Below are 22442 nucleotides of genomic sequence, written 5' to 3'. Positions count from 1 at the left end.
CTCAAGGCGGCTCATAGTTCTAGATTTGTTAAAACTCGAAAAGAGAAGAAGAGAAAGAAGAATAAAATATCTAACAAGCTTTCCTCCTAATTGTGGTGGTCAAAAAATCTCTCCTAAGTGAGAGAAGGAAGCTAACGAAAAATGAGCGAATATTTTAGCTAGGGATATATGGAAAATTATAAATTTTAAAAATTATTTAAAAAGGGTATAATATAAAGTGGTGATGTTACGCCCTAAATTTTGCAAAATTGAATTGAGTTGGAAGAATTAAAAGACTCTACGTATTGCGTGTGATATCGAACTCACCTCAATGGGATTGTGATGATGAATCCAATATCAAATGGACCCTTAGTCTCCAAGATAAGTAATTTTGAGTAGAAAAAATTTAGGCTTAATTTGAACTTTTCTGAGTAAGAAAAATGGGTTGAATGTGGGCTTCGAGGGAGTGCTCAAGATAATAAAGATTAATAAACTAGTTGGAGAGTAAGTTTAAATAAAAAGTGGACTCTTAAATTAGACGAATTAAGTAGGTTTTGAAGAAAGCTCAAAGATCAATTCAAGTTTAGGTCCAAAACGGGTTAAAAAGGGGGCTGGGAGGAATTTTAAATATGTGGGCTCCTTGTTTTGAATAAAAGTCCATGCTTAATTTAAGAATTTAAGACTCAAATTTGACTAACTAGGGTTGATCAAAGTGAATACCCAATCCAATCCAAGGGTGGGGCCAACTTAAAAAGGGAAGATACAAGTTAGTTTAAACTTAATTAGCTGGTTAAATTATTATCCTTAACTTGGTTAAGTTTATCTTAGGGTGATTAATTAACTCTAATATTGAATAAATAACTGAATAATTAGTTATTGAGAATTAATTAAAAAAAATTGTCAAAATGTATAGAGTGTTTATTTGATTTAAACTGGACTGGACCAGACCATGACTGAAATTGTAAGACTTTGTGAACCAAAGACCAAATCCACTTAATGGGGAATTGGGTCAGGGGAATATTATTGAATAAATAACTTTAAGGGGACCCCTAAAAATTAATTAAGTGGCATGACCTGCCCAAGGAACGGACTTCTTTGCTTTTCAAAAATTTGTGTACAATCTGCAAATAACAAATCTAAGGATGGAATAGATATATTGCCAGTGGGGGTAATTTTATGTTGCCTATGATTTTAATGATAATAAAAAGAGGAAGATTATTAAGATGATTCAACATGAGTAACATATTTGATAAGTTCAAGAGTTAAATATGATTTGAATGATAACAAAAAGAGGAAGATTATTAAGTTTAAAGGTAAATAAATATGATTTTGATTTTAACAAAAATATTTTTATGATATAAATGTATTTTTTATTCATGCAAAATATAAATTTATTTTGAATTAAAAGTGAGTACAAAGAGTAAATTTATTTTGAATTAAAGATAAATTATCTTTAAATATGTTTCCTTGTTTTGATCATTTATATGTCAAAAGTTTATATTTAAATTTTCATATCTTGATAAATGCATTTCTTACTCATGTATAAAGTAAATTTATTTTGAATTAAAGAAGAATTGATTTTAGACATTTTTTTTTAATAATTTATGTTTCAAAAGCCTATATTTGAATTTTCAAATCTTGAATTAAAAAATAATTGTTTTTAGACATATTTTCTCTTACTCATACAAAAAGTAATTTTTTTTTCAATTAAAGGAGATTACTTTTAGACATATTTTCATATTTTAATTATTTATATTTCAAAAACTTATATTTGAATTTTCAAATCTTGATTTCACACGTAAAAAGTAAATTTATTTTGAATTAAAGGTAAGACATGTTTTCTTATTGTTTGAGAAACCTTAAACATTTTTTGAATTTCAAATTTTATATTTTTTTTTCTTTAGTGGCTAGTGTGTTTGGAAGATGTATATATATAAGGTAAGTATGGAGGTTCAAAAGAAAACAAACTTGATAGAGCATTCAAACAAGAGTAAGAAGGTTCGAAATTCTAGAAGTGTGCTGACTGGTGGAATTCTGTTGGTGACTTGTTCGTAATTGTCTCTGGTTGTAAATTTATTATTTTTACGGATCATTTTACTCACTTGTTGTGTGAGGAGATTATATTTGTTAGTAGTATGCTAGTGGTTCTTTCTTAAACAAGGGATTGTATATTGATTCTAGTTCCAATTAAAAGTTAGTGTTGATTCTTTCTAGTTAGAAAAATGATTAAGTTCTTTAGAACTGAACCTCTATAAATTTTTCTTGTGGTTGTGTAATTTTATTGTTATTAATCTTACTGCAATTATCACATATTAAGATCACAAATTTAAGAATTTTTAAAATAATTAAAATTATTAATTTATTTAAAAAACTCAATTCCCCCCTCGGCTATTTTTCTAGGCAACAATATTAATCCTCAATCTACTAAATCGGCCCAAGTTCAGTATTGGTTGCTGGCGTTTTAACTCATGACTGCTAGTGATTAGACTACTAAATCATAAACACTTTAGGCCACTGTGATTTAATTTCTTTTAAAATTAAATCATATGTAACTACACTGGCTGTTCGTGTATCATGTACACGTAGATAAAAAGTTAAAAAATTTAAGTAAATATTTGTTTTCAAGGGTTGGCAGTTTATAGTAGTTGTTTAATTTTTAAAACAAATTTTAATAAATGATGAGTTTTGATCTAACGACAAAGTTGCGCTTGCACTATTATGAGAGTGGGTAAATGATACTAAAAGTTACTAAATTTTTGACATATTTGTAAGTTGGTCACTAAACTTCAATTTTTTGCAATGTGATTACTAATGTTTGATTATCTTCATAATATAGTCACATTTAAAATTTTTGATAGAAATCTCGTCGGAGTTGATGACGTGGCACTAAGATGGCAATCAATAATCTTAATTACAAGTTTAGAGATGGCTCACATGTTGACCATGCAATGAGAATGAATAAAAGGTCACCACGTGATAGTAGAGACCATTTTTCCCACGTCAACTAAGGGTGTCCATGATTCAATCTGACCGGTTTTTGGCTGGTTTAATGCGTCGAACCGCACATGAGGTTTTCATACATAATCAAACCGAGCAGTTTGATTTGGTGCAGATAAACCACATCGAACAACATTGCATTATGCAGTTCAATTCAGTTTGATTTTCACGATTTGTCATTTCATTGCTTCGACAGTTCCTGGGACAAGTTTGATAGTTTGTTGAATGAATGCAAAGCACACAATAACCGATTGTGATTAGATAAAACAACGTACACATAATATTGAGAGAGAGAGCAACATCAACATATCGATTGCGATTAGGGTACGACAATTTGAACAGACTCGAAGCCTTGGCGATAGCACAAGCTCTCCGACAATGGGACGAGGAAGAAAACGGGGCAATCGGCGATCAAAATGGGAGATGAGAGGGTGTTGCGACGGTGGGGGGTTGGGGTCAATCAGCGATCAGCCATCAGAATGGGAGAGTAGAGGGTGTTGCGACGACGGGGGGCTGGGATGGGTTGGGGCTAATTGGCGATCAAAATGGAAAGGGCCAAGAGGGTGCTACAGCGATGGAGGGTTGGGTAGAGAAAGGATGGAAAATGGCGATTAGGGTTAAATGGGTGGGTTTTGGGGTTTTATAATATTAATATATTTTTAATTTTTTAATTATATAATTTTTTTGGGTGGTTCTGTTTTGAACCGAACCGCCAAATGTTCAAACTGCGAACTGCGCAGTTGGAACATTTTCAAATCGTTTCGGACCGACACTTTCAAAAAATCGATCGGTTCGGTTTGGTCAATTTTCGCGATCCATTGATTTATTTGAACACTCCTAACATCAACCCATCTCTTTTTCTCTCTCCCGCTATGCTATCTTTATCTCTTTTTCCCTTTTGCCCTCAGCTTTCTCTTCTATCCTACTCTTCTACCAAGATTGTTACCATCAAGACCTCCACTTTTTTCGTTAGGTCATTCCAATCGTTCGTTGCCGATCACCGCTCTTGTTTCTTCGACTGTTCACCTCTAATTATTGATCACCTCTAGACACCCATACAAGGTCACAATTACAAATCACCTCTCCCAATTTCTCCAATTTACAACTCACCATCTCAATCTAAGAAACCAAACGATGCCCTTTCTCCACAATCACCACTGTCACAAGATAAGAATTACATATCACTTCTGTCACTTTCTCCAATTTATAACTTGCCACCTTCACCACTACCAAAGAAACTTAATGAGTCATCATCTCCACTAATCTCACAAGATGCGAACTATAAATCACCTCATCCATCTTTTACGTTCTACTCTTCATCACTATCACAAGGTCATAACTATAACTCACCTCATATTCTTTCTCCAATATATAACTCACCACTGCCACATTCGTTAAAAAAACCCAACCTATCCCACTCTCCACAATCTCCACCATTATCACAAAGTCAAAACTATAAATCGCCTCTCTCATCTTCCTTATTTTACAACTCACTATCGCCATCTCAACCCAAGAAACCTAATGAATCCTCTTCTTCACAATCTCAACCACCTTCACAAGGTCCCAACTATAAATCACCTCCCCTACCTTCTCAAATGTACAACTCACCACTACTACCTCCTCCCAAGAAACTCAACCTACCCTCTACTCCATGTTTTAAATTTGAATTTGACTAGGAAAATAAGCACATTAATAATAAAACAGAAATGTAATAGTATAATGAAAGGAGATTTGGAATATATATATATATAATCAAATTGAAGTGAGATATGTCGAAGCAAATCTCCTTAAGATAGATTCCGCCCTCTCAGTGGTGTTAAATGATCAATGGACATCTGTCTCCAAAGATACAACACTTTTTTCGAGAATTAATATAATACAATACTAACATTGTCGAGCGAAACCAAACTTAATCATACTTTTCTTGATCGGAAGAAAGAGATTAGAAACTCTTGCACTTGGAAGTAATAGAGGATTAATGTAGTAAGAAACTATATTGGAGAAAGAATGTATGGAATCAATAAACTTGAATTGATATTGGATGATCGAAATAGAATTAGTGGGGTCCTATTTATAGTTTTTGAGTGTCCAATCATGAAAGGTCATGTTGTTTGATCCGAATTCATCTAGATCTTTAAATTGCCTCCTTTCAGATTTGGGTGTGACCTAACGATCTAGATTGCACCCTTTCATGAAAGTTCGCAACATTTACCATGTACCTTTCACATCTGAATGGACGTGCCCACTCACTCACACCCCGTATGAACTGTTGCGTCCACTCGGCACCTTACTACACAGAGACATGCCACACATGCGTCTCCTGTATGTCTTTACCATATCATTACCATGTTGGTTTGCTTGTCACATTATTGAGCCACTTGACCATGCATTTCTAGAAAAATTTCTCCAAATATTGAGATTGGGAGTCAACTTCCTGCCATCCATAATTGACTCTCAATGTGCCAGAGTCAACTCTAGCAAATCCATAGTTAACCTAGCCGAGAGCATATTATGTAGAGTTGATCTAACTGAGAGTCTCTTTTAGACAGTCGACTCTAGCAAAGCCATAGTTAACCTAGCCGAGAGCATGTTATGCAGAGTCAATCTAATTAAGAGCCTCTCTTGGACAATCGACTCCAACTTCCTGGAAGTCGACTTTAATGACTAGAGTACATCATAAGACGTTTTCAATAAGAGATTATTTTCCCACATTAAAAGACACTTTACAATTTGAAGACTCTTCAAATTCACACATTTAAGACCTAATAATTCCAACACTCCACAATCTCCACCACTGTCACAAGGTCACAATAGCAAATCACCACCCCCACCTCCTTTAATTTATAACTTGTCGCCCCAACCTCCACCCAATAAACTTGGTAAGTCTTATTCTCCTTAATCTCCACCACAATCACAATATTATAACTATAAATCACCTCTCCCACCTTTTTCCAATCTATCTTTCTCTCGTGCCACCTCCACTCATGAAACCTAACAAGTCCTTTTCTCCACAATCTCCACCACCCTCAAATGGTTACAACTACAAATCATCTCCCTCGCTTTCTCTAATGTACAACTTACCTTCCCCACCTCTACCTAAGAACTTAACAAGTCATCTTCTCCACAGTCTCTACGATCACAAGGTCACAACCACAAATCACCTCCCACTCTTCCAATTTACAACTTTTCGTTTCCACGTCCACCCAAGAAACTAGATGAGCCTCCTCCTTTACAATCACCACCACCATCACAAGGTCACAACTACAAATAATCTCCCCCATCTTTGCCTAAGAAATCTAACGACTCTCATTCTCTATAACTACAAATCATCTCCCCCACCTTTGCCAAAGAAACCTAACGAATCTCCTTCTCCATAATATCCACCACCATCCCAAGGTCACAACTATAAATCACCTCTCCCATCTTCCTCAATTTACAACTTGCCACGACCCTTTTTGCCTAAAAAACTTGGCAAGTCTCCTTCTCGACAAGCTCCACCATCATTAGAAAGCCATAACAACAAATCAACCCCCCACCCTCTTTAATTTACAAATCACCACCACTATCTTGGCCCAAGAAATCTTTGTCATTCCCATCTCCCCCTAAAATACTTTACGGGTCTCCACTTCCACCACACCGATATTAAGTGGATTCGAAATGTAGTTCTAAGGTATGCCCATGTTATTATTTAATTCATCACCCTCCAAGCATCAATAAAACATGTATTAACTTTGCTAGATCCATTAAGGAGGATGCTTTATTAGCTTTACTAACAAGATCAAAATGAAATCTGACACAAAAACTTAACCCAAAAAAAAAAACACAAAGCAAAACAAAATTGATACAAAAATCATGCATGTGACTCTTTAATTTCTTATGTTCATTTTTTTTTTTTGGGAAAAAAAAGCACCTATTAGTGTAACTCAAAATTAAAAAAGTTTATAACAAAATTCGATCAAATTTTGTAGAGAATGACATGATTACTCTAGATTCCAACACTGTAGCCGTATATTTTTAAAATTTTGTTATATTGCTAGATCAATTTTTGTTGTATTTCTCTTATAATTATCCAAAATTCTAGTCAAATAAAAATTCTCTTAGAATATTATGTTTCATCAATATCATAAAGTCAAATGTTATACTGTACTAGATCTATAAAAACATCAAAATAAATGTTATCCAAACATTTTTATGATACACGCACAATCATGCAGCCCAACAAGAAATAGTGAATATTGTTTGTTGTTGACTTAGTGAATAAGAGAGTAGTCAGGTAGGTGGCGTTAGAAAATGGTGGCATGAGTTTCGGCTTGTTGAACAATGTTACCATTTGAATGTTTTTATTCTCCTATTTTCTAGCTTAATGGAGTTATGTACATGTTTATATAAGAGACCTCTTGAATTTATATTGATTAAGTTGGTTATCAAGAATTATCTCATTCCCTTTATTTGTTCTTTTTTCTCTCTAAATTTTGTACTTACAAATTCTAAACCCAAATTCTCCTATCATTCGGTAAGCGCAGTTTCGACTATAGACACTTGCAACAAAACCAATGCTAAATTTCATAATAAAATTCACAAAATCTTGATTTGACACAAGACAAATATCGACAAGTTACTTTGCAAATAATGTTAACTGAGTTTCAAGTTCTCTAACATTCATCAAGCCCAATCGCTCGCCAACCCAAAACCTACCCTTTTGTAGCTAAAGGTTATTCTCAATCAAACAATACCAACGACCACCCCATCAACACCTGAAATTGTCATTTCCAAAATTTAATGACGAATGCCTAACTGACTAGGCCTATAAGGAAGAACAATATTTTGATTTCAAAACCATTGAACCTATACAACAAGTTTAACTAGCCTCTTTTCATTTAAAAGGTATTGTATTATAGTAGTACAAGTGGTTGACAAAATTTCGTGGTCCTCTCACATGGGAAGAATTCACCAAAGCTATATTACTTAGTTTTGGCCCAACTGGTTACGAAAATCCATCAGAAGCCTTGACTCACCTTAAACAAATTTTAACAATGGCAGATTATCAAAAAGCCTTTGAGAAACTCTCCCTCCAAGTAGATGGCCTGCTTGAAAATTTTCTAATTAGTTGTTTTGTGGAAGGACTCCGAAATGACATCCGCTTAGACGTAAAAATCAAACAACCCATGATCTTGGCAGAGACAATTGGAGTCACTCGGCTAATCGAGGAAGGGAATCAACTACAAAAGATTATAAGCCAACCACTTCACACACAAGCAAAATCAGGACCCAGCAGTTCCGTTGAAGTTTTGGGCCCTCCACCCACGCTTAAGACCGACACCAACGCCATTAATAATATTAGTCCCTTCAAATGAATTACGAGCCAAGAAGTCCGAGAGCGTATGAAAAATGGCCTATGCTATTACTGTGATGAGAAATTCTTTCTCGGATATTGGTGTCAACGATCTTAGTTTTTCATACTTGAAGACATACCCGACTTCATCCTTATAGACAAGAATAATCTGAATAGGGGGAATGATACATGCATAGCCATGCAGCCAGCAAAATGCAGTGAATATTGTTTGTTATCGACTTAGTGAATAAGAGAGTAGTCAAGTAGGTGGTGTTAAAAAATGGTGGCATGAGTTTGTGTTGTTGAACAATGTTATCATTTGATTGTTTTTATTCTCCTATTTTATAACTTAGTGGAGTCATGCACAGATCTATATAAAAGATCTCTTGAATTTGTATTGATTAAGTTAGTTAACAATAATTATCTCCTTCCCTCTATTTGTCCTTTTTCTCTCTAAATTCTATACTTGCAAATTCTAAACCCAAATTCTCCCATCACTTTAGGGACAAAAATATTTCATATTATTTATTGCAGGAATGAATGGAGGGCATCAGTATATGACACCTCCCAGAGTTGCTTAAAGATAGATAGAACCATGCAGTGTTGTTGTGCTTTAAACCCATGCATGCTCTGTGTATGAACAAGGATTATGACCTCTTCTGTGTCACTTACATAATAAAATGATGAAAATTAACATTTCTCATATTTCATTCACTCTTTAGTTCCAACTATTTTCTTTGGAAGGGTAACCCAGAAGAGTTGAGCTCTTTTTTTCAACTCATTTGCTAACAAAATTTTGTTAATTTTAATAGAAGCCACTCATATCCCTGCATTTTTTATTTTATTTTTCCTTTATTATCGTATGTCCATCTTAGTGTCATCAAACCATTACGTCCATATTTTACATGTGCTAGTGAAACAAAGTTGATCCGTTGTCTTGTAAAATCTTGTTTTTAACTTTAACAAAATGTTATTATCACATAACGAAATCTTCAAAAACAAAAAAAAGAAAAAAAATCTTATTATCTCGTATATAACTGTTCAATGCACTTTCACCATTCAACTTAATTCTATGGTAACACCTCATTAATCTTTACACTTTTTTATATGATTAATTCAAGACATTTGAAATAATGTTTACCTGATATTACTTGACCTTCCACATTTATATATTTACTAATTTTATATTCCATGTATATGGGTTTTGTTCTATTTAACTTATATTAAAACATTAGGATGTATGTCACACCCTTTTTTTTTCTAGTCGTCCATATGATTTATAAGAAACATACACCACAGCATCTTTAGTAGTGAGTGCATTCATACATTATTAGAATAAATAAATAAAATCTAATATAAATCCTCCATCTAACACAATCCTAACTTAAAATGTTTTAACACCTCCTCTACGTATGCTGAGATGCCTTTTCATAACATCTATAACAAAGATCAAGAAAGACAAAAGAAATCGCTCCAAAAAACAGGTTAAATGATTAAACCATGATAAGTTAAGATTCACACCAATAAGTCGTGAGTTCAATTCTTTACCCTTCGCAATGAAACAAAATCTCTATTCATGATTTATCTCCTCTGCTAAAATCAAAGACACGAGCGACGAAAAATCGTGCAAGAGTGGTAATCCCAAAAATGACAAAAGAAAATATAAAATAAGAAGTGCATTTTGTAGATAGATGGTAGTTCATCGAGAAATGAGTTTTAAAATGGGAAATCACGACAATAAGCTTCTCTTTTAGGCTTTGAATATTAGAGATGGGCTTCTCACAGTGAGTTACACATCTCTTCAAATTATTTATATTTTATACCATTATTTTTTTTTTATGTATTTACATAATATGTAACATGTTACATATTTAATTTTATGTCATGAACAACAAAATATAATAACATTCTAGAAAATAAAAATGTTTCAATTAAACATTCAATAGTAACTGTCGTAAGTATAACATCAAAACCTAAGCTGACTTTATACCGGACCATTGAAGAATGGCCAAACTTGTAGGAACCAGGATTTGAATCTTAAATGGGTCTTTAACATATTTAAGACAAACATAAATACACCGAAAAAAGGGAACCAATGCGTTAGTAACGCCGAATAATTTTCCATGAGAATATAAATCAGAGCGACTTCTATCTCTATCAGGCCCGGCAGACACACAAATAAGTCCTAAATATATTACTACACTCTCCTACACATTGGTAAAAACCATCCCAGAAAATAAGGGTTGTGAACTCGAATCACCAATTTGACTCGGCATCTAGCACAAACCTGTGCCAAATTTCATTGTTCCAAGCAGTTCTATAATAAAGAAAAGAATAATGGAAGATTTAACGAAATTAAGAAGCCAGTGAATCAGCTGATGGGGGCAAAATGGTCTTTTTGCCACCTCTGCTGATTCCGTCAAATCTATCATTAACCTAACGATGATCCCCAAGACAACAATAAACATAAGAGACTCAGGTTTATCCTGTTCTAGTGAGGGTTCTCTCTCAATCATCACAAATCAAACATAAATGCTATCTGAACACTCAACGGGTACTTGGGGTGACACTCTAGATTAATGTATTGTACATTTGTATTATATATAATAACATACAATATAATATATCAATACACGAATATCACCTCAAGAATCATAATTAAGTGTACAAGTAACATTTCTGCAAATCAAATACCAAATTACTTGTATTTTCAAATATCAGGAGTATGCTGATAAGCTCATAAGCTAAATGAAATTGTCACAAAGATATGGCATGAGCATCACAAAACAGTCCTCCTGCAATCTTTTTTCAAAGAGAATTTTCAGTTTCATTTCTCCAAACAACTTTTAACAGAAACCAAACATGTTTGCAACAAGTAACCACAAGATCATTATAATCATATAAAGTTCGTCACACTACTTTTTTTCGTGATAATGTAAAGAAAAAAAGCAGTATGGATTGTGTCTCTCATGTGTTCAGTTTTTGACTCTATACCTATATGGAGAAACAAAAAAAGCAAAAGAAAAATACAGAAGAAAAGAAAGCCTCTCACTAAATAGCATGATGTTTGCCGTTGGGGAAATTATAAACTCTAAATATGTTCAGCTCCCGTTTGATACACCAGAGGTCACCTGCGAGAAATTTGATGCCTCAGTTGAAAATAAATGAAACAGATACACACAAAGAAAACCGATTAACTATTGTACCAGAACTTCGTGTAGCAGCTCCTCGAGTTCGAGCCGTATCTCAGAGAAGGACGGTCGTTTGCAAGGAACGGCCTCCCAACATTTTCTCATCAAGTCCAGAAGCTTTGGGTGTGTCTCGTCTGGAAGCTCTGGTCTCAGGCCCTAGCAAATAAACATAAATGAAGTTAAAAAGTGCACAAAATGATACGACTCTTTTGGACTAGTTGGAACAAAGAGGCATGCTAATCCTTGTAATGAAGTTGAAAAGTTTTCATTTATTTGCTTGCTTGTTTTTTTTTCCCTTTTTTATTTGCTTAGCCAGCACAATTCCTGTCGAGTTTCCAAAAGTCATATATTCACTCAAATCAATTTCAGGTTTCACATTATTTCAACTTTTTCCTCTCAATTGAAGTATAGTAATTGATCCAAAAAGGGATAACAGAAGCATGCAGTGGACTAAAACCCATAAGTATTTTTAATCACAAAACTACTTGGCTGAAATTTTGAGCTTAACACTTGTAAAGGAAAAGAAGTGATCAATCATATATCTGGTCAACAGAGGTTTTAATGTATCACCAGAAAAATTAGTATTCCAACACAATGTGATGTCCAATCATAAAACAAAGTGCGTTATGTTTAGTAGTTAAACTTAAGTAGAAGTTGCTTCTGAGTAATTAACAAACCACATATGCGCTGTGTTTTAACCTGAGGCCTACAACCCCAAAACAATGTTAACATTGGTTAACTCATAACAAAACAACAAAGCAGCAAATATAGTTTTAGGCAACCAATAAGTATCCCAACATCCATTTCTTAGTAATATAATAGGATGCTTGTATATCAACAACAACAACAACAAGAGGGGCAATAAAATAAAAAAAGATCAAACCAAAATGAGTCAAGTTGGATAAATTAGTCAGGTACCAATTATTAACTAACTGGGGATTTGGATCTATGATATTCAGCCCAGGTGTAAATGGATATGGACTGGACCTGTCATACCCAATCATGGTGTGAATCGGATCTAACCCAAATCCGAACAATTAATAGACCTAATCATAGGACTGGGAAAGGCTTAATGAGTTAGATGTCACATCACCAGACAAGAGCTGTAAAAAATTGTGGACAATGCGACTTAAGAGAAGTGGCACCAAATAGTATTCCAGAATAGGGCATGTTCAATGTCAATATTTCTCTTAATATAGGTAGCCTATCAACTTAGTTAATGAGTAACAACTATCTTATCAACCTGATTACATGAGTGTTAACACTGTAAAAACTGAGTTATTGTCTCCTTTGTCACTTTTAACTGGCATGTAACCTCGAAAGAAGTTAATAGAACTCTGACAGAACTCAACACCAATTGTTAAGGATAGAACAACGTATAGTGTATAAAATCTTCAGCAATAACATATTAAATTGAAAATGTTCAACTAATACCTTTATGAAGACTAAAATATAAAATAAAAATGCTGTCAATTTTAACTAATCAATTTATTTGTATTCTGAACTGCATAGCCAGCCAACCCCACTAAGTGGAGCTAAGGTGTGGTGGTGGTGCAAAACATCTAGCCAGAGAAATGATGCTAAATGTAATAAATAATTTGTTGTGATATAACTTCATATACAGATGGACGAACCTGCCTCACTCCCAGGGCTGCTTGTAAAGGAGTCATGTTCTCATATGGAACCTGTAATTACAGTATAGCTGAATAATGATCACCTTACAAGATTTTGATTTCTTCAATCGGATATGTAAAGCACCCAAAACTAGCATTTGATGTTTGGTACAACTTCAGCTACCTTAGCTGTGACAAGCTCCCATAGAACAATGGCAAAACTGAAGACATCCGCTTTCTGGTCATATGGTTGATGATTAATAACCTGTGGCCAAAACAAAGAGCGACGTAAAAGAAGAGAAAAACAATGGAGTTAACATTAAGTATAACAGTTAATATCAAGCAATAGAGCGAGCCCAGAACATAGAATAAAACAAATAGCAAATTTATTACTTCTCTTGGAAAAATCAAGCCATTATAACAACGCAGCATGATTTTATACCAACATGTGACTGTTAACTTATATGCATGAGAAACAAAACAATGCATCTTTGGGGCCATAGGATGGATACCTGGAACAAAAATTATCTTTGACATTCTTGTGTATTTTATAACTTCCTGTGCTAAAAAAATAATAGGGTTATATAAACCCTTAATTGATACCTACCGTATGAACCCAATTGAGAAATCCCATGAGGACCAAAGGGTCAGCGGTCGTCCTAATTGTACCAAATGCAAAAGGTAAGTGAACTGTGTAATAGCTTATAAAGGGCATCCACAGTGCACAAGGATCTAGCCCCCCCCCCCCCCCCCCCCCCCCAACACACACACACCCTCTTTTTTTACAAAGAGCCAGTTTTCACTTTTCACAGCAAAGCATAACCTTACTATTACTACCCATAACCTTTCGGTCACAAAAGAGCAAAGCAACCTTACCATTACTACCAAGGCTAACCCTCTGCAATAGCTTATGCTAGCAAAATTCCCAAGTATGATATCATTGGAAAATGGTCTGAACTAATGGTTTCAGTTCAACACTTGGTTCACTTCTGCCATATATATGCATATATCTTTCAATAATTTCCTAGATTTTCACCAATTAATGAAGTACATGAAATCATAATTCAAATTTGTCATTGCAATATAAATTAAAACCACATGGTACCAATCTAAAGCATAAAATCAAGCTAAGATATTGTCACCCAAATCTTCTAATAAGAGGCAAAAATTAAATGTATGTAGTAAATAGAAGTCAAGAAACAAAACGCATATATAACTAGAAAAATGAAAAAAAAAAAAAAATCAGAACTTTTGAGTACAGGCTAAAGCTGCAAGGTAAAGAATTTAATATTTTTTTATAAAGAAACTAAGAAAAAAAGTTTATGAACAATGAAATAAGAATGGAAAGATAAATTTGACAGAAAATCAACCAGCTTTCACCTGAAGGATGGACCTAGAGTACCCAAATGATGGTCATCAGTTCAAGAAAAGATAACAGTTGCCAACCATTGTCACAACCGTGAATGTCAATCGCCATGAAAACGATGGTCCAAAAGGATTTGGGAATAAGGGTTCAACATGTCTTGTAAAGCATTACTTACGAAATGTTGATTGGACCATGTAGTTTCATAAACCCTTGGGAAGTTTCCACCACTACTGATTAAACCACCAGTTCAAACAGTTATTTTAAAAGCAAAACAGAATGGTTTTCAATAAAAAAGGCCTGAAGGTCGCTGGGTTGAAACATAGTATTAGACGCCTAGTCATGTTCAAGTTTTAACACACTGCCATAACCAATCAGCATAATACTGTTTTCCTCCATAAAAGAGGCATAGTGAATCAAATATTGACCATTATTGTAGAGCACACAAAAATCTGTTGCAAGCACAGAGGGTCCAAGGAAAGCTTTGACAATGTGAAATATACATCAGAAATCAAGGTCCAGGTGAAAAAGATATATTATAAAGAAAACAGACACACTTAATCCCTGAGGATCCATCCGCATAAAGCTCAAAAAGTAAAAGCCATAGGGCAGTGAAAGAGAGTTGGACCTCGGGGGCCATCCACCGGTATGTCCCTGTCTCTGCTGTCATAACACCCCCTTGGTTTTGGAACCGAGCAACACCAAAATCTGCTACCTTAACAACCTGCAGAAAAAAAATAATAACAATAATAAGAAATAAAGAATTTACAGATAAAGGAAAGTCATAAATCATTCATCTTCTATGTTTTCTAAAGCATTAAACACAACTAAAATTATCTAATTAATGAACTATCCATAGTTAATTGCCTCTTAACAGAAATGCAAGATGGCATGGACAAACAAACTATAGCTGTGTTTATTATATGAAATTATGAATGGCAGGAGTGCAGAGGCAATAGGAATCTTATTCAAGCTTTCATTTATTTTGATCTTTGAGTGCGTCTAAGACATGGAATACAATTCTAACTTACCTACCTTCCTTTGACAATATTACAATGCTAGGAAGAATCTCATTCCAACACCCCAAACAAGATTCACAAATTTTTGAAGCATTCAAGCACACAACATTCCACTGCGTGGGTCGACTACAAGAATTCCAAACCACTCTTTTTTGAAGCATTCAAGCACCAGGAAAAAAAATTAAAAAAAAAAAAACCTCAAGGGCTAGGTAAATAGGAATCTCATTTCCAGATTTCCTTTATTCCCATGTTTGAGTACATCCAGGACATGGAATGCAATCATACCTTACCTTGCTAAGGTAGAATGAGGAATGAGATTACAGCACTAGGCAGAAACTCATTCCAACACCTCTATAAGAATCAAATTTTAAAGCATTCAAGCACAAAAGGAAAATGCTAACAATTTCTAAATATTATCCTTCCTATCACAATTCTCTTTGGTTCCCTGCCATCCAGAAATGGTAACAGCATACAGACACGTCAATGGCCACATAGAAAACCAAAAGAAATGAAGAGTGGTTTAACTTGCATTAATAACTAAACTGAGTGTTCTGGGTATTTTAGAGGAACTATCCTCCAATTTGTAATTTGTTAGAAGATTTCAAATAAAATTTGTTCCCAAAAAAAGGGGGTAAATTTGGGTAGCGTGTGTTTGATTTTTTTTTTTTTTTTTTTTTGGGGGGGTGGGGGGCGCATTATCCATCATTACTGGAAGGCCAAGTACAATCCAGAAGAAAATGGGTACAGGATAGACAGCAGCAGGCAGATGAAAATGGGGTAAGAAATCATGGCAGTCGGTCATCGGAAAAAAAAAACAAAAAAAGAAAATAAATCAGAGTTGCTTGTCCTGCTTTATGATGTTTTGCACTGAATACAAACGCAATCTACTCTACTGATCTGAAACTCTATCCTAGGAAGTCCATGATATGAAATTGTAGACTCAAGCACAGAAAACACTGCCATACTACTGAAATATCATATGCTAGATAAACATCTGGAAATTAAGTTTATTGTCAAACATTCCATGTTCATATTGCATTCGTCTAGACCAACATGCCCAGACTAGATTTCTTCTTGAGGATCCCAAGAGCACATTTAATGACCCTAAGAGCATACAATTACCAATTCCTTGTGCCAACAACATCAACAGGAAGTTTGTAAGCACAAAAAGGAAGCACCGATGCAATTATTCTATATTTATCAGCAAAAGGAAAAATATGCAATGTCCAAATAAAATAACAGCACACTAAGATTAACAAAAAGGGAAAGATTAAACTTTCAGAAGATATCCAATTTAATCACTTAACTAGTTAATTCACACCTTATACAGTTGAATGCAGTAGACATAAACCGTAACAGGTTATAAATCCTACACAATCCTGCAATCCCGCTCTTCAGAGACTAGTTTTCCATATACTTCTACCACTCAATCTTAGAAAAGCAAAACAATAGCCATGAATTAATGCTGGAAGGGGTGACAGACGTAATAACCATCTAGATAACAAACAGTTACAGCTTTAACAGACCCACAGTTTTGCATACACATCTTCCAACATATCATAAAATGCCAAGAATAATTAAACATCTCAAGACTCATGTACTTGGGATTTACAACATGGTGATGGAAATTTAATGTTGTGAAACTTACATTGTCATTATCCATAAGCAAATTTGCTGTTTTAAGATCTCGGTGAATTATGTTGTTTTGATGCAAGTACTCCATCCCTTTGCAAACATCAACTGCAAACTTAAGTAATTGAGGCAGCTTTAAGACGATGCGATTCTTGTGCAAATATTCATAAAGACTCCCTCTAGGCATGTACTCTGCAAGTAGGACAGGAAGGAATTATATGCATTAGATGTTCTTCAGTAGAGTGATAGATAACATTAAAAAGATATTTTCTTTTTTAATGTTAACAAAATCATTAAAATTTTGGAGGCTCAAGCATTCATGTAAAAAATGCACAACAATCATGAGAATAACCATGGGCATTAAGATGGTTACTTGATTTATCTAGTCAATTTATCAATTATCATGCAACACAGCTGATTAGAAATTCCAACCCAGTGTTCACCTACAACTTGAAGTGATATCACTTTATCAACTCCATTACTCTCTCTAAGCTTATGCACTTTGCAACCAAAGTGCCCTTCTGCCGCTTAAGCATAATAGAGTTAACAGGTTGGAGAAATCAGTTGTAATCACTTCAGCATATGCAGAGTGCTATCTCGGCTCATAAGTGCCTAAAATATTTATTGTCAGCATGAGACTTGCGTTGACATTCAATATAACATCCACCCAGAGTGCAAATGAAGCAGCTCAAGAATGACTTTATTTAAGAGAAGAAAAACAAGGTGCAAAATCTTTTATTAAGCTCCTTCTGTCACAGGGTTTTCCTTCAAGATGACCTAAAGCACATCTTTACTGTTCTATGTTACATACAAATATCACTTTACAAAAAGCAAATAGAAGAAGAATACCAAGAAAACATATATCTACCCAAGGCCTGTAGTGCTATTGGATGTAAAATTAAACAATGAAATACAAAAACACAACCCCACCACAGACATGTCAAGTTCATGCAACACTGTGAACAGCCAATGGAAAGAATGTTAAAGAAGCATTTTTCCGATTGATCTTTCTATTAATATAGCCAAAACTATCTTCTCCATGCTGTCAACCTAGATATCTCTCTTCTGAACTGCTATACTATCTGGCAGCAACAGAAGCAAGGGAACAAGATTATTAGGAAATCATCTAGCCACAGTACCACCAAGGAGTGTAAAATGGTAAGTTGTGAAGAATAACATTTCTTTGGAGCATATATCAGAAAAATATTACAATTGACATATATTGTGACTTACAACCATTATAGGTTTATCCATGTTTGAGCTGATATGAGAGATTGGATGGTTTTGCACAATTATCAACCAAGTTATCTAATTTCCTTCCTTTTTTTACCCAGACAAGTGATCAGGCAAGGTGACTTCTACAGTTGGGCTCTCGTCAAATCATGTTGCTTGCCCTGTAAAGACCCAGGCTACACTGGGGGGGCTGTGAATTCTTTAAGCTTATCATAATGCATGCAAGGCATATTTGAGACCAAGCCTGTTAGAAAATGACACATCTGAGCCTGGCCCATGTCCTTGTCAATTTGAAGACAATATCATCAAGGATGACAAGGCATAATCACCATTAACTATACGCTTATAAAAAGTCAACCCCTATTTCTTTGGAAAACAAATAAACATAGAACCTAGATACCTAATATCAGATACTAGACTAGAATCCATTCAACAAGTCTAAATCCACTATGAGTGCCAGCTATTGGTATCAGCCTTCCATAATCACCTACACGGAAGTCATGTTTGACCTAATAAATGAGACACGACCTTATCCCTGCTTCACATCTTTTAGTCCTTCCTGATCAATTGTTCCTTACCAGTGTATGAGTTGGCATCCAACATAATGATCAGGAAAATTAATCCATTCAAGAAGGTAATTGTTGAAATGGAAAGGAGACAAATTCCCTTGATTTGTGGGGATCGGATTAGTGGGGACTGGCTCCAATCTCTTGATTGATGCCCCAAATCCCTTTCTTTGATTGATTGATTTTATTTTAGAATAGGAATATCCTGTAAATTATTTCCTAGTATGTTGTAATAATTTCCTACTTTGTTGTATCCTCCCTCTATAAGAAGAGAGGAGTCGTGGATTTCCAATTACAGTAAAATAGATATTCTTCTCCCAATCTATTCCTTCTCAGTTTATATAGTATCAAAGCGGGGAAGGATTCATAGCCCTTACACTGTCAGACCCTAGGCCAAGACATCGAACAGCCTCCACGATACAGCCATTATCGCCGGTGACTGACTGCAGCATCACTGCTACCCAGCACCCCACCTGACATAATGCTATCTTTTATATCTGACACCATGTCCGATGCCTCCTCCGCAGCCACACCTGTAACTCAGCCACAAGCCAATCCCGTCCAATTCCAAATCCCTTGGGTCTTCTCCAATTCCGAACCTCATCCTGTGCAGATTACCACCATCCGACTCAATGGTGCCAATTTTTTGCACTAGTCCCAATCAGTTCGTATGTACACCCAGGGAAGAGGAAAAATCAGATACTTGACAAGAGCTACAAAGGCTCCAGACAATGCAGATCTAGCCAATGAAACCTGGGATGCCAAAAATTCAATGGTAATGACTTGGCTTGTGAACTCGATAGAAGAAGATATCAATTCGAACTACATGTGCGTTGCTATGGCTAAGGAGTTTTGGGACAAGTCACTGCAATGTATTCCGATTTGGGTAATCAATCCCAAATATACAAACTCAACCAAAAGCTCGGTGAAATTCAGCAAGGGAGTGACATTGTCACCACATATTTCAACTCCCTGAAGCGTATTTGGCAAGATCTAGACCCCTTCAACAATTACGAGTGGAACAACACTGATGACTGCAAACATTACCAGAAAATGGTTAATGCTAATCAGGTATTCAAATTCCTTGCCAGCCTCAATGTTGAATCTGATGTCAGCAAGGGAGTGACATTGTCACCATATATTTCAACTCCCTGAAGCGTATATGGCAAGATCTGGACCTCTTCAACAATTACGAGTGGAACAACACTGATGACTACAAACATTACCAGAAAATGGTTGATGCTAATTAGGTATTCAAATTCCTTGCCAGCCTCAATGTTGAATTCGATGAGATCCGAGGTAGGGTCATTGAAAGAGATCCTCTCCCTTCAAAAGTACAACCCAAGGAAAGCTGAAGACTTGTCATGCTAGGTAAGAAAAGCAGTGGCACGGATGGTCTGGCCAAGAATTATGCACTAGTTACTGCTGAATCTAATGCTGATGGACGAAATATCTCTAATCAGTAAAAGGTGGAAGAGAAACCCCATGTTTGGTGTGACCACTGCAACAAACCAAGCCATACTCGAGAAACTAGCTGGTTGATCTATGCAAAACCAGCAAATTGGAAGCTGAGACAGAAACGACCACAGCCTACTGCCAATGAAGCCAAAGCTAGACCCTTTCAGTAAAGAGTAGCTTGATCAACTCCTGAAATTGCTAAAGCCTAAACCATTACCTGGGACATCCAATTGTTCATTGTTCATTCACCCATTCAAGTAGAAATCCTTTAGCCCTATCTAGTTCTTTAAAAACTATTCCATGGATCATTGATTCAACGGGATCTAATCATATGATTGGTTTATCGAATATATTCAATTCATATATTCCTTGTTCTAGTAGTGAAAAAATAAAAATAGATTGCAGGTAAAGGTCTCATTAAAATCTCTAATAATATTGATTTTAAATCAGTATTTCATCTTCCTAAACTTGCCTGTAACATTTTGTCTGTCAGTAAACTCTCAAAAGATTCTAACTACCGTATTACTTTCTTGAACTCTTATTGTACATTTTAAGACCAAAACTCAAGGAAGACGATTGGTGCTAGAGAGAGAAACGAATTTTACTATTTGAATGAGAATTTCTTCAGTAATAAAAAAGCTCACGGACTAAGTGATACTAGTTCAATCTCTGTTTCTAATCAAATAATGCAATGGCATCTTAGGCTAGGCCATCCTAGTTTTCCCTATTTAAGACATTTGTTTCCTAAATTGTTTAAAGAAGTGGATTATTCTATATTTCAATGTGAAAGTTGTCATTTGTCTAAAAATCATTGTGATAAATTTATTTCAAAACCCTACAACCCTTCAAAACCATTTTATTTGATTCATAGTAATATTTGTGGACCCTCAAAGGTTACCACCTTATCTAGCAAAAGATGGTTTGTAACTTTTATTGATGATCATACTAGACCATGTTGGATTTACTTGCTTACCAAGAAATCCAATATGGCCAAAATTTTAAAAGATTTTTTTCACATGATCGAAGCCCAATTTAACACAAAAACTTGTATTCTTTAGTCTGATAATAGAACAAAGTATTTCAATGAACGTTTGGGGAAATTTTTGAAAGAAAAAGGCATTTTACATCAATCAACATGTCGTGAAACTCCCCAACAGAATGACATCGCTGAACGAAAAACAAGACATTTACTTGAGGTAGCTAGGATTATGATGTTTTCTATGAATGTCCCAAAATAACTTTAGGGAGATGTTGTTTTAACCGCTTCCTATCGAATCAATAGAATGCCAACTCATGTCTTAAACTTTGAAACTCCTTTGAATTCTCTAAAGAAATTTTCCCATGTACCAGTTGCACTCTAAGTTACCTTTAAAATTTTTGGATGCACTTGCTTTGTTTACATTCCCCAAATATTTCAATCCAAATTGGACCCAACAGCTAAAAAATGTGTTTTTGTTAGTTACACTCCAAATAAAAAAGGGTACAAATGTTTATGTGACAAAGAAAACCCACATAAGCATGGATGTATCTTTCACAGAGAATCAACCCAATTTTCCCAAAAATCATCTTCATGGAGAGAATAATGTAAAGAAGATTTTTTTTGAAAATTCTTGAACCTTTCCAAACATGATTGACACCCTACTCCACTCTAATTAACAATCTAAGGAAATTGGTATTCATAAAAAATAAAGAACATGATGTGTTTAGTTTACAAGTGCCAAGCATGATGGAGTCAGAACTAAGGGGAGAATTACCACAAACAGATCAAAGCAATCCAAAACCTAAGCTTTAGTTTTATATCAGAAGAAAAACTAAGAGAAATGTTATTGATTTGAATATCCCTCCAACAATTGAACAATTGGCATCTTCAAATGATGGTCCTCCTTCCACTCAGGGTAACTCTAAGCTTACTCCTTCAAATTATTCCTCACTTGATTTGTCTAATCTTGATGTCTCCATTGCCACTAGCAAAGGAGTAAGATCTTATACCAAACATCCCATCACCAAATACTTGTCATACCAAAAACTACCCAATAACCACAAAGCATTTCTTTCAAAT

The 22442-nt window shown here is 34.9% G+C and overlaps 1 protein-coding gene across 5 annotated transcripts in view; it reads right to left on the bottom strand.

The window, feature by feature from the left end:
* Positions 1-11083: 11083 nt before the first annotated feature.
* LOC127807458 (serine/threonine-protein kinase STY46-like) overlaps positions 11084-22442 on the bottom strand; it is a 49184-nt gene continuing 37825 nt past the window's right edge. For 3 of the 5 annotated variants that reach the window (XM_052345317.1, XM_052345319.1, XM_052345318.1), the window contains 6 exons: positions 17143-17318; positions 15104-15199; positions 13297-13377; positions 13134-13184; positions 11515-11655; positions 11084-11439 (listed from right to left, as the gene is read on the bottom strand). In XM_052345317.1, coding sequence (XP_052201277.1) covers positions 11410-11439; positions 11515-11655; positions 13134-13184; positions 13297-13377; positions 15104-15199; positions 17143-17318 — 575 coding nt within the window. In that variant the 3' untranslated portion in view covers positions 11084-11409. The other 2 variants (XM_052345320.1, XM_052345321.1) reach the window with 2 other exon arrangements.

The sequence above is a fragment of the Diospyros lotus genome, chromosome 8 (assembly GCF_014633365.1).
Source record: "Diospyros lotus cultivar Yz01 chromosome 8, ASM1463336v1, whole genome shotgun sequence".
NCBI classification, from domain to species: domain Eukaryota; kingdom Viridiplantae; phylum Streptophyta; class Magnoliopsida; order Ericales; family Ebenaceae; genus Diospyros; species Diospyros lotus.
Note: the sequence above shows the minus strand (reverse complement) of the source record. Positions and strands in the feature narration are given on the sequence as shown.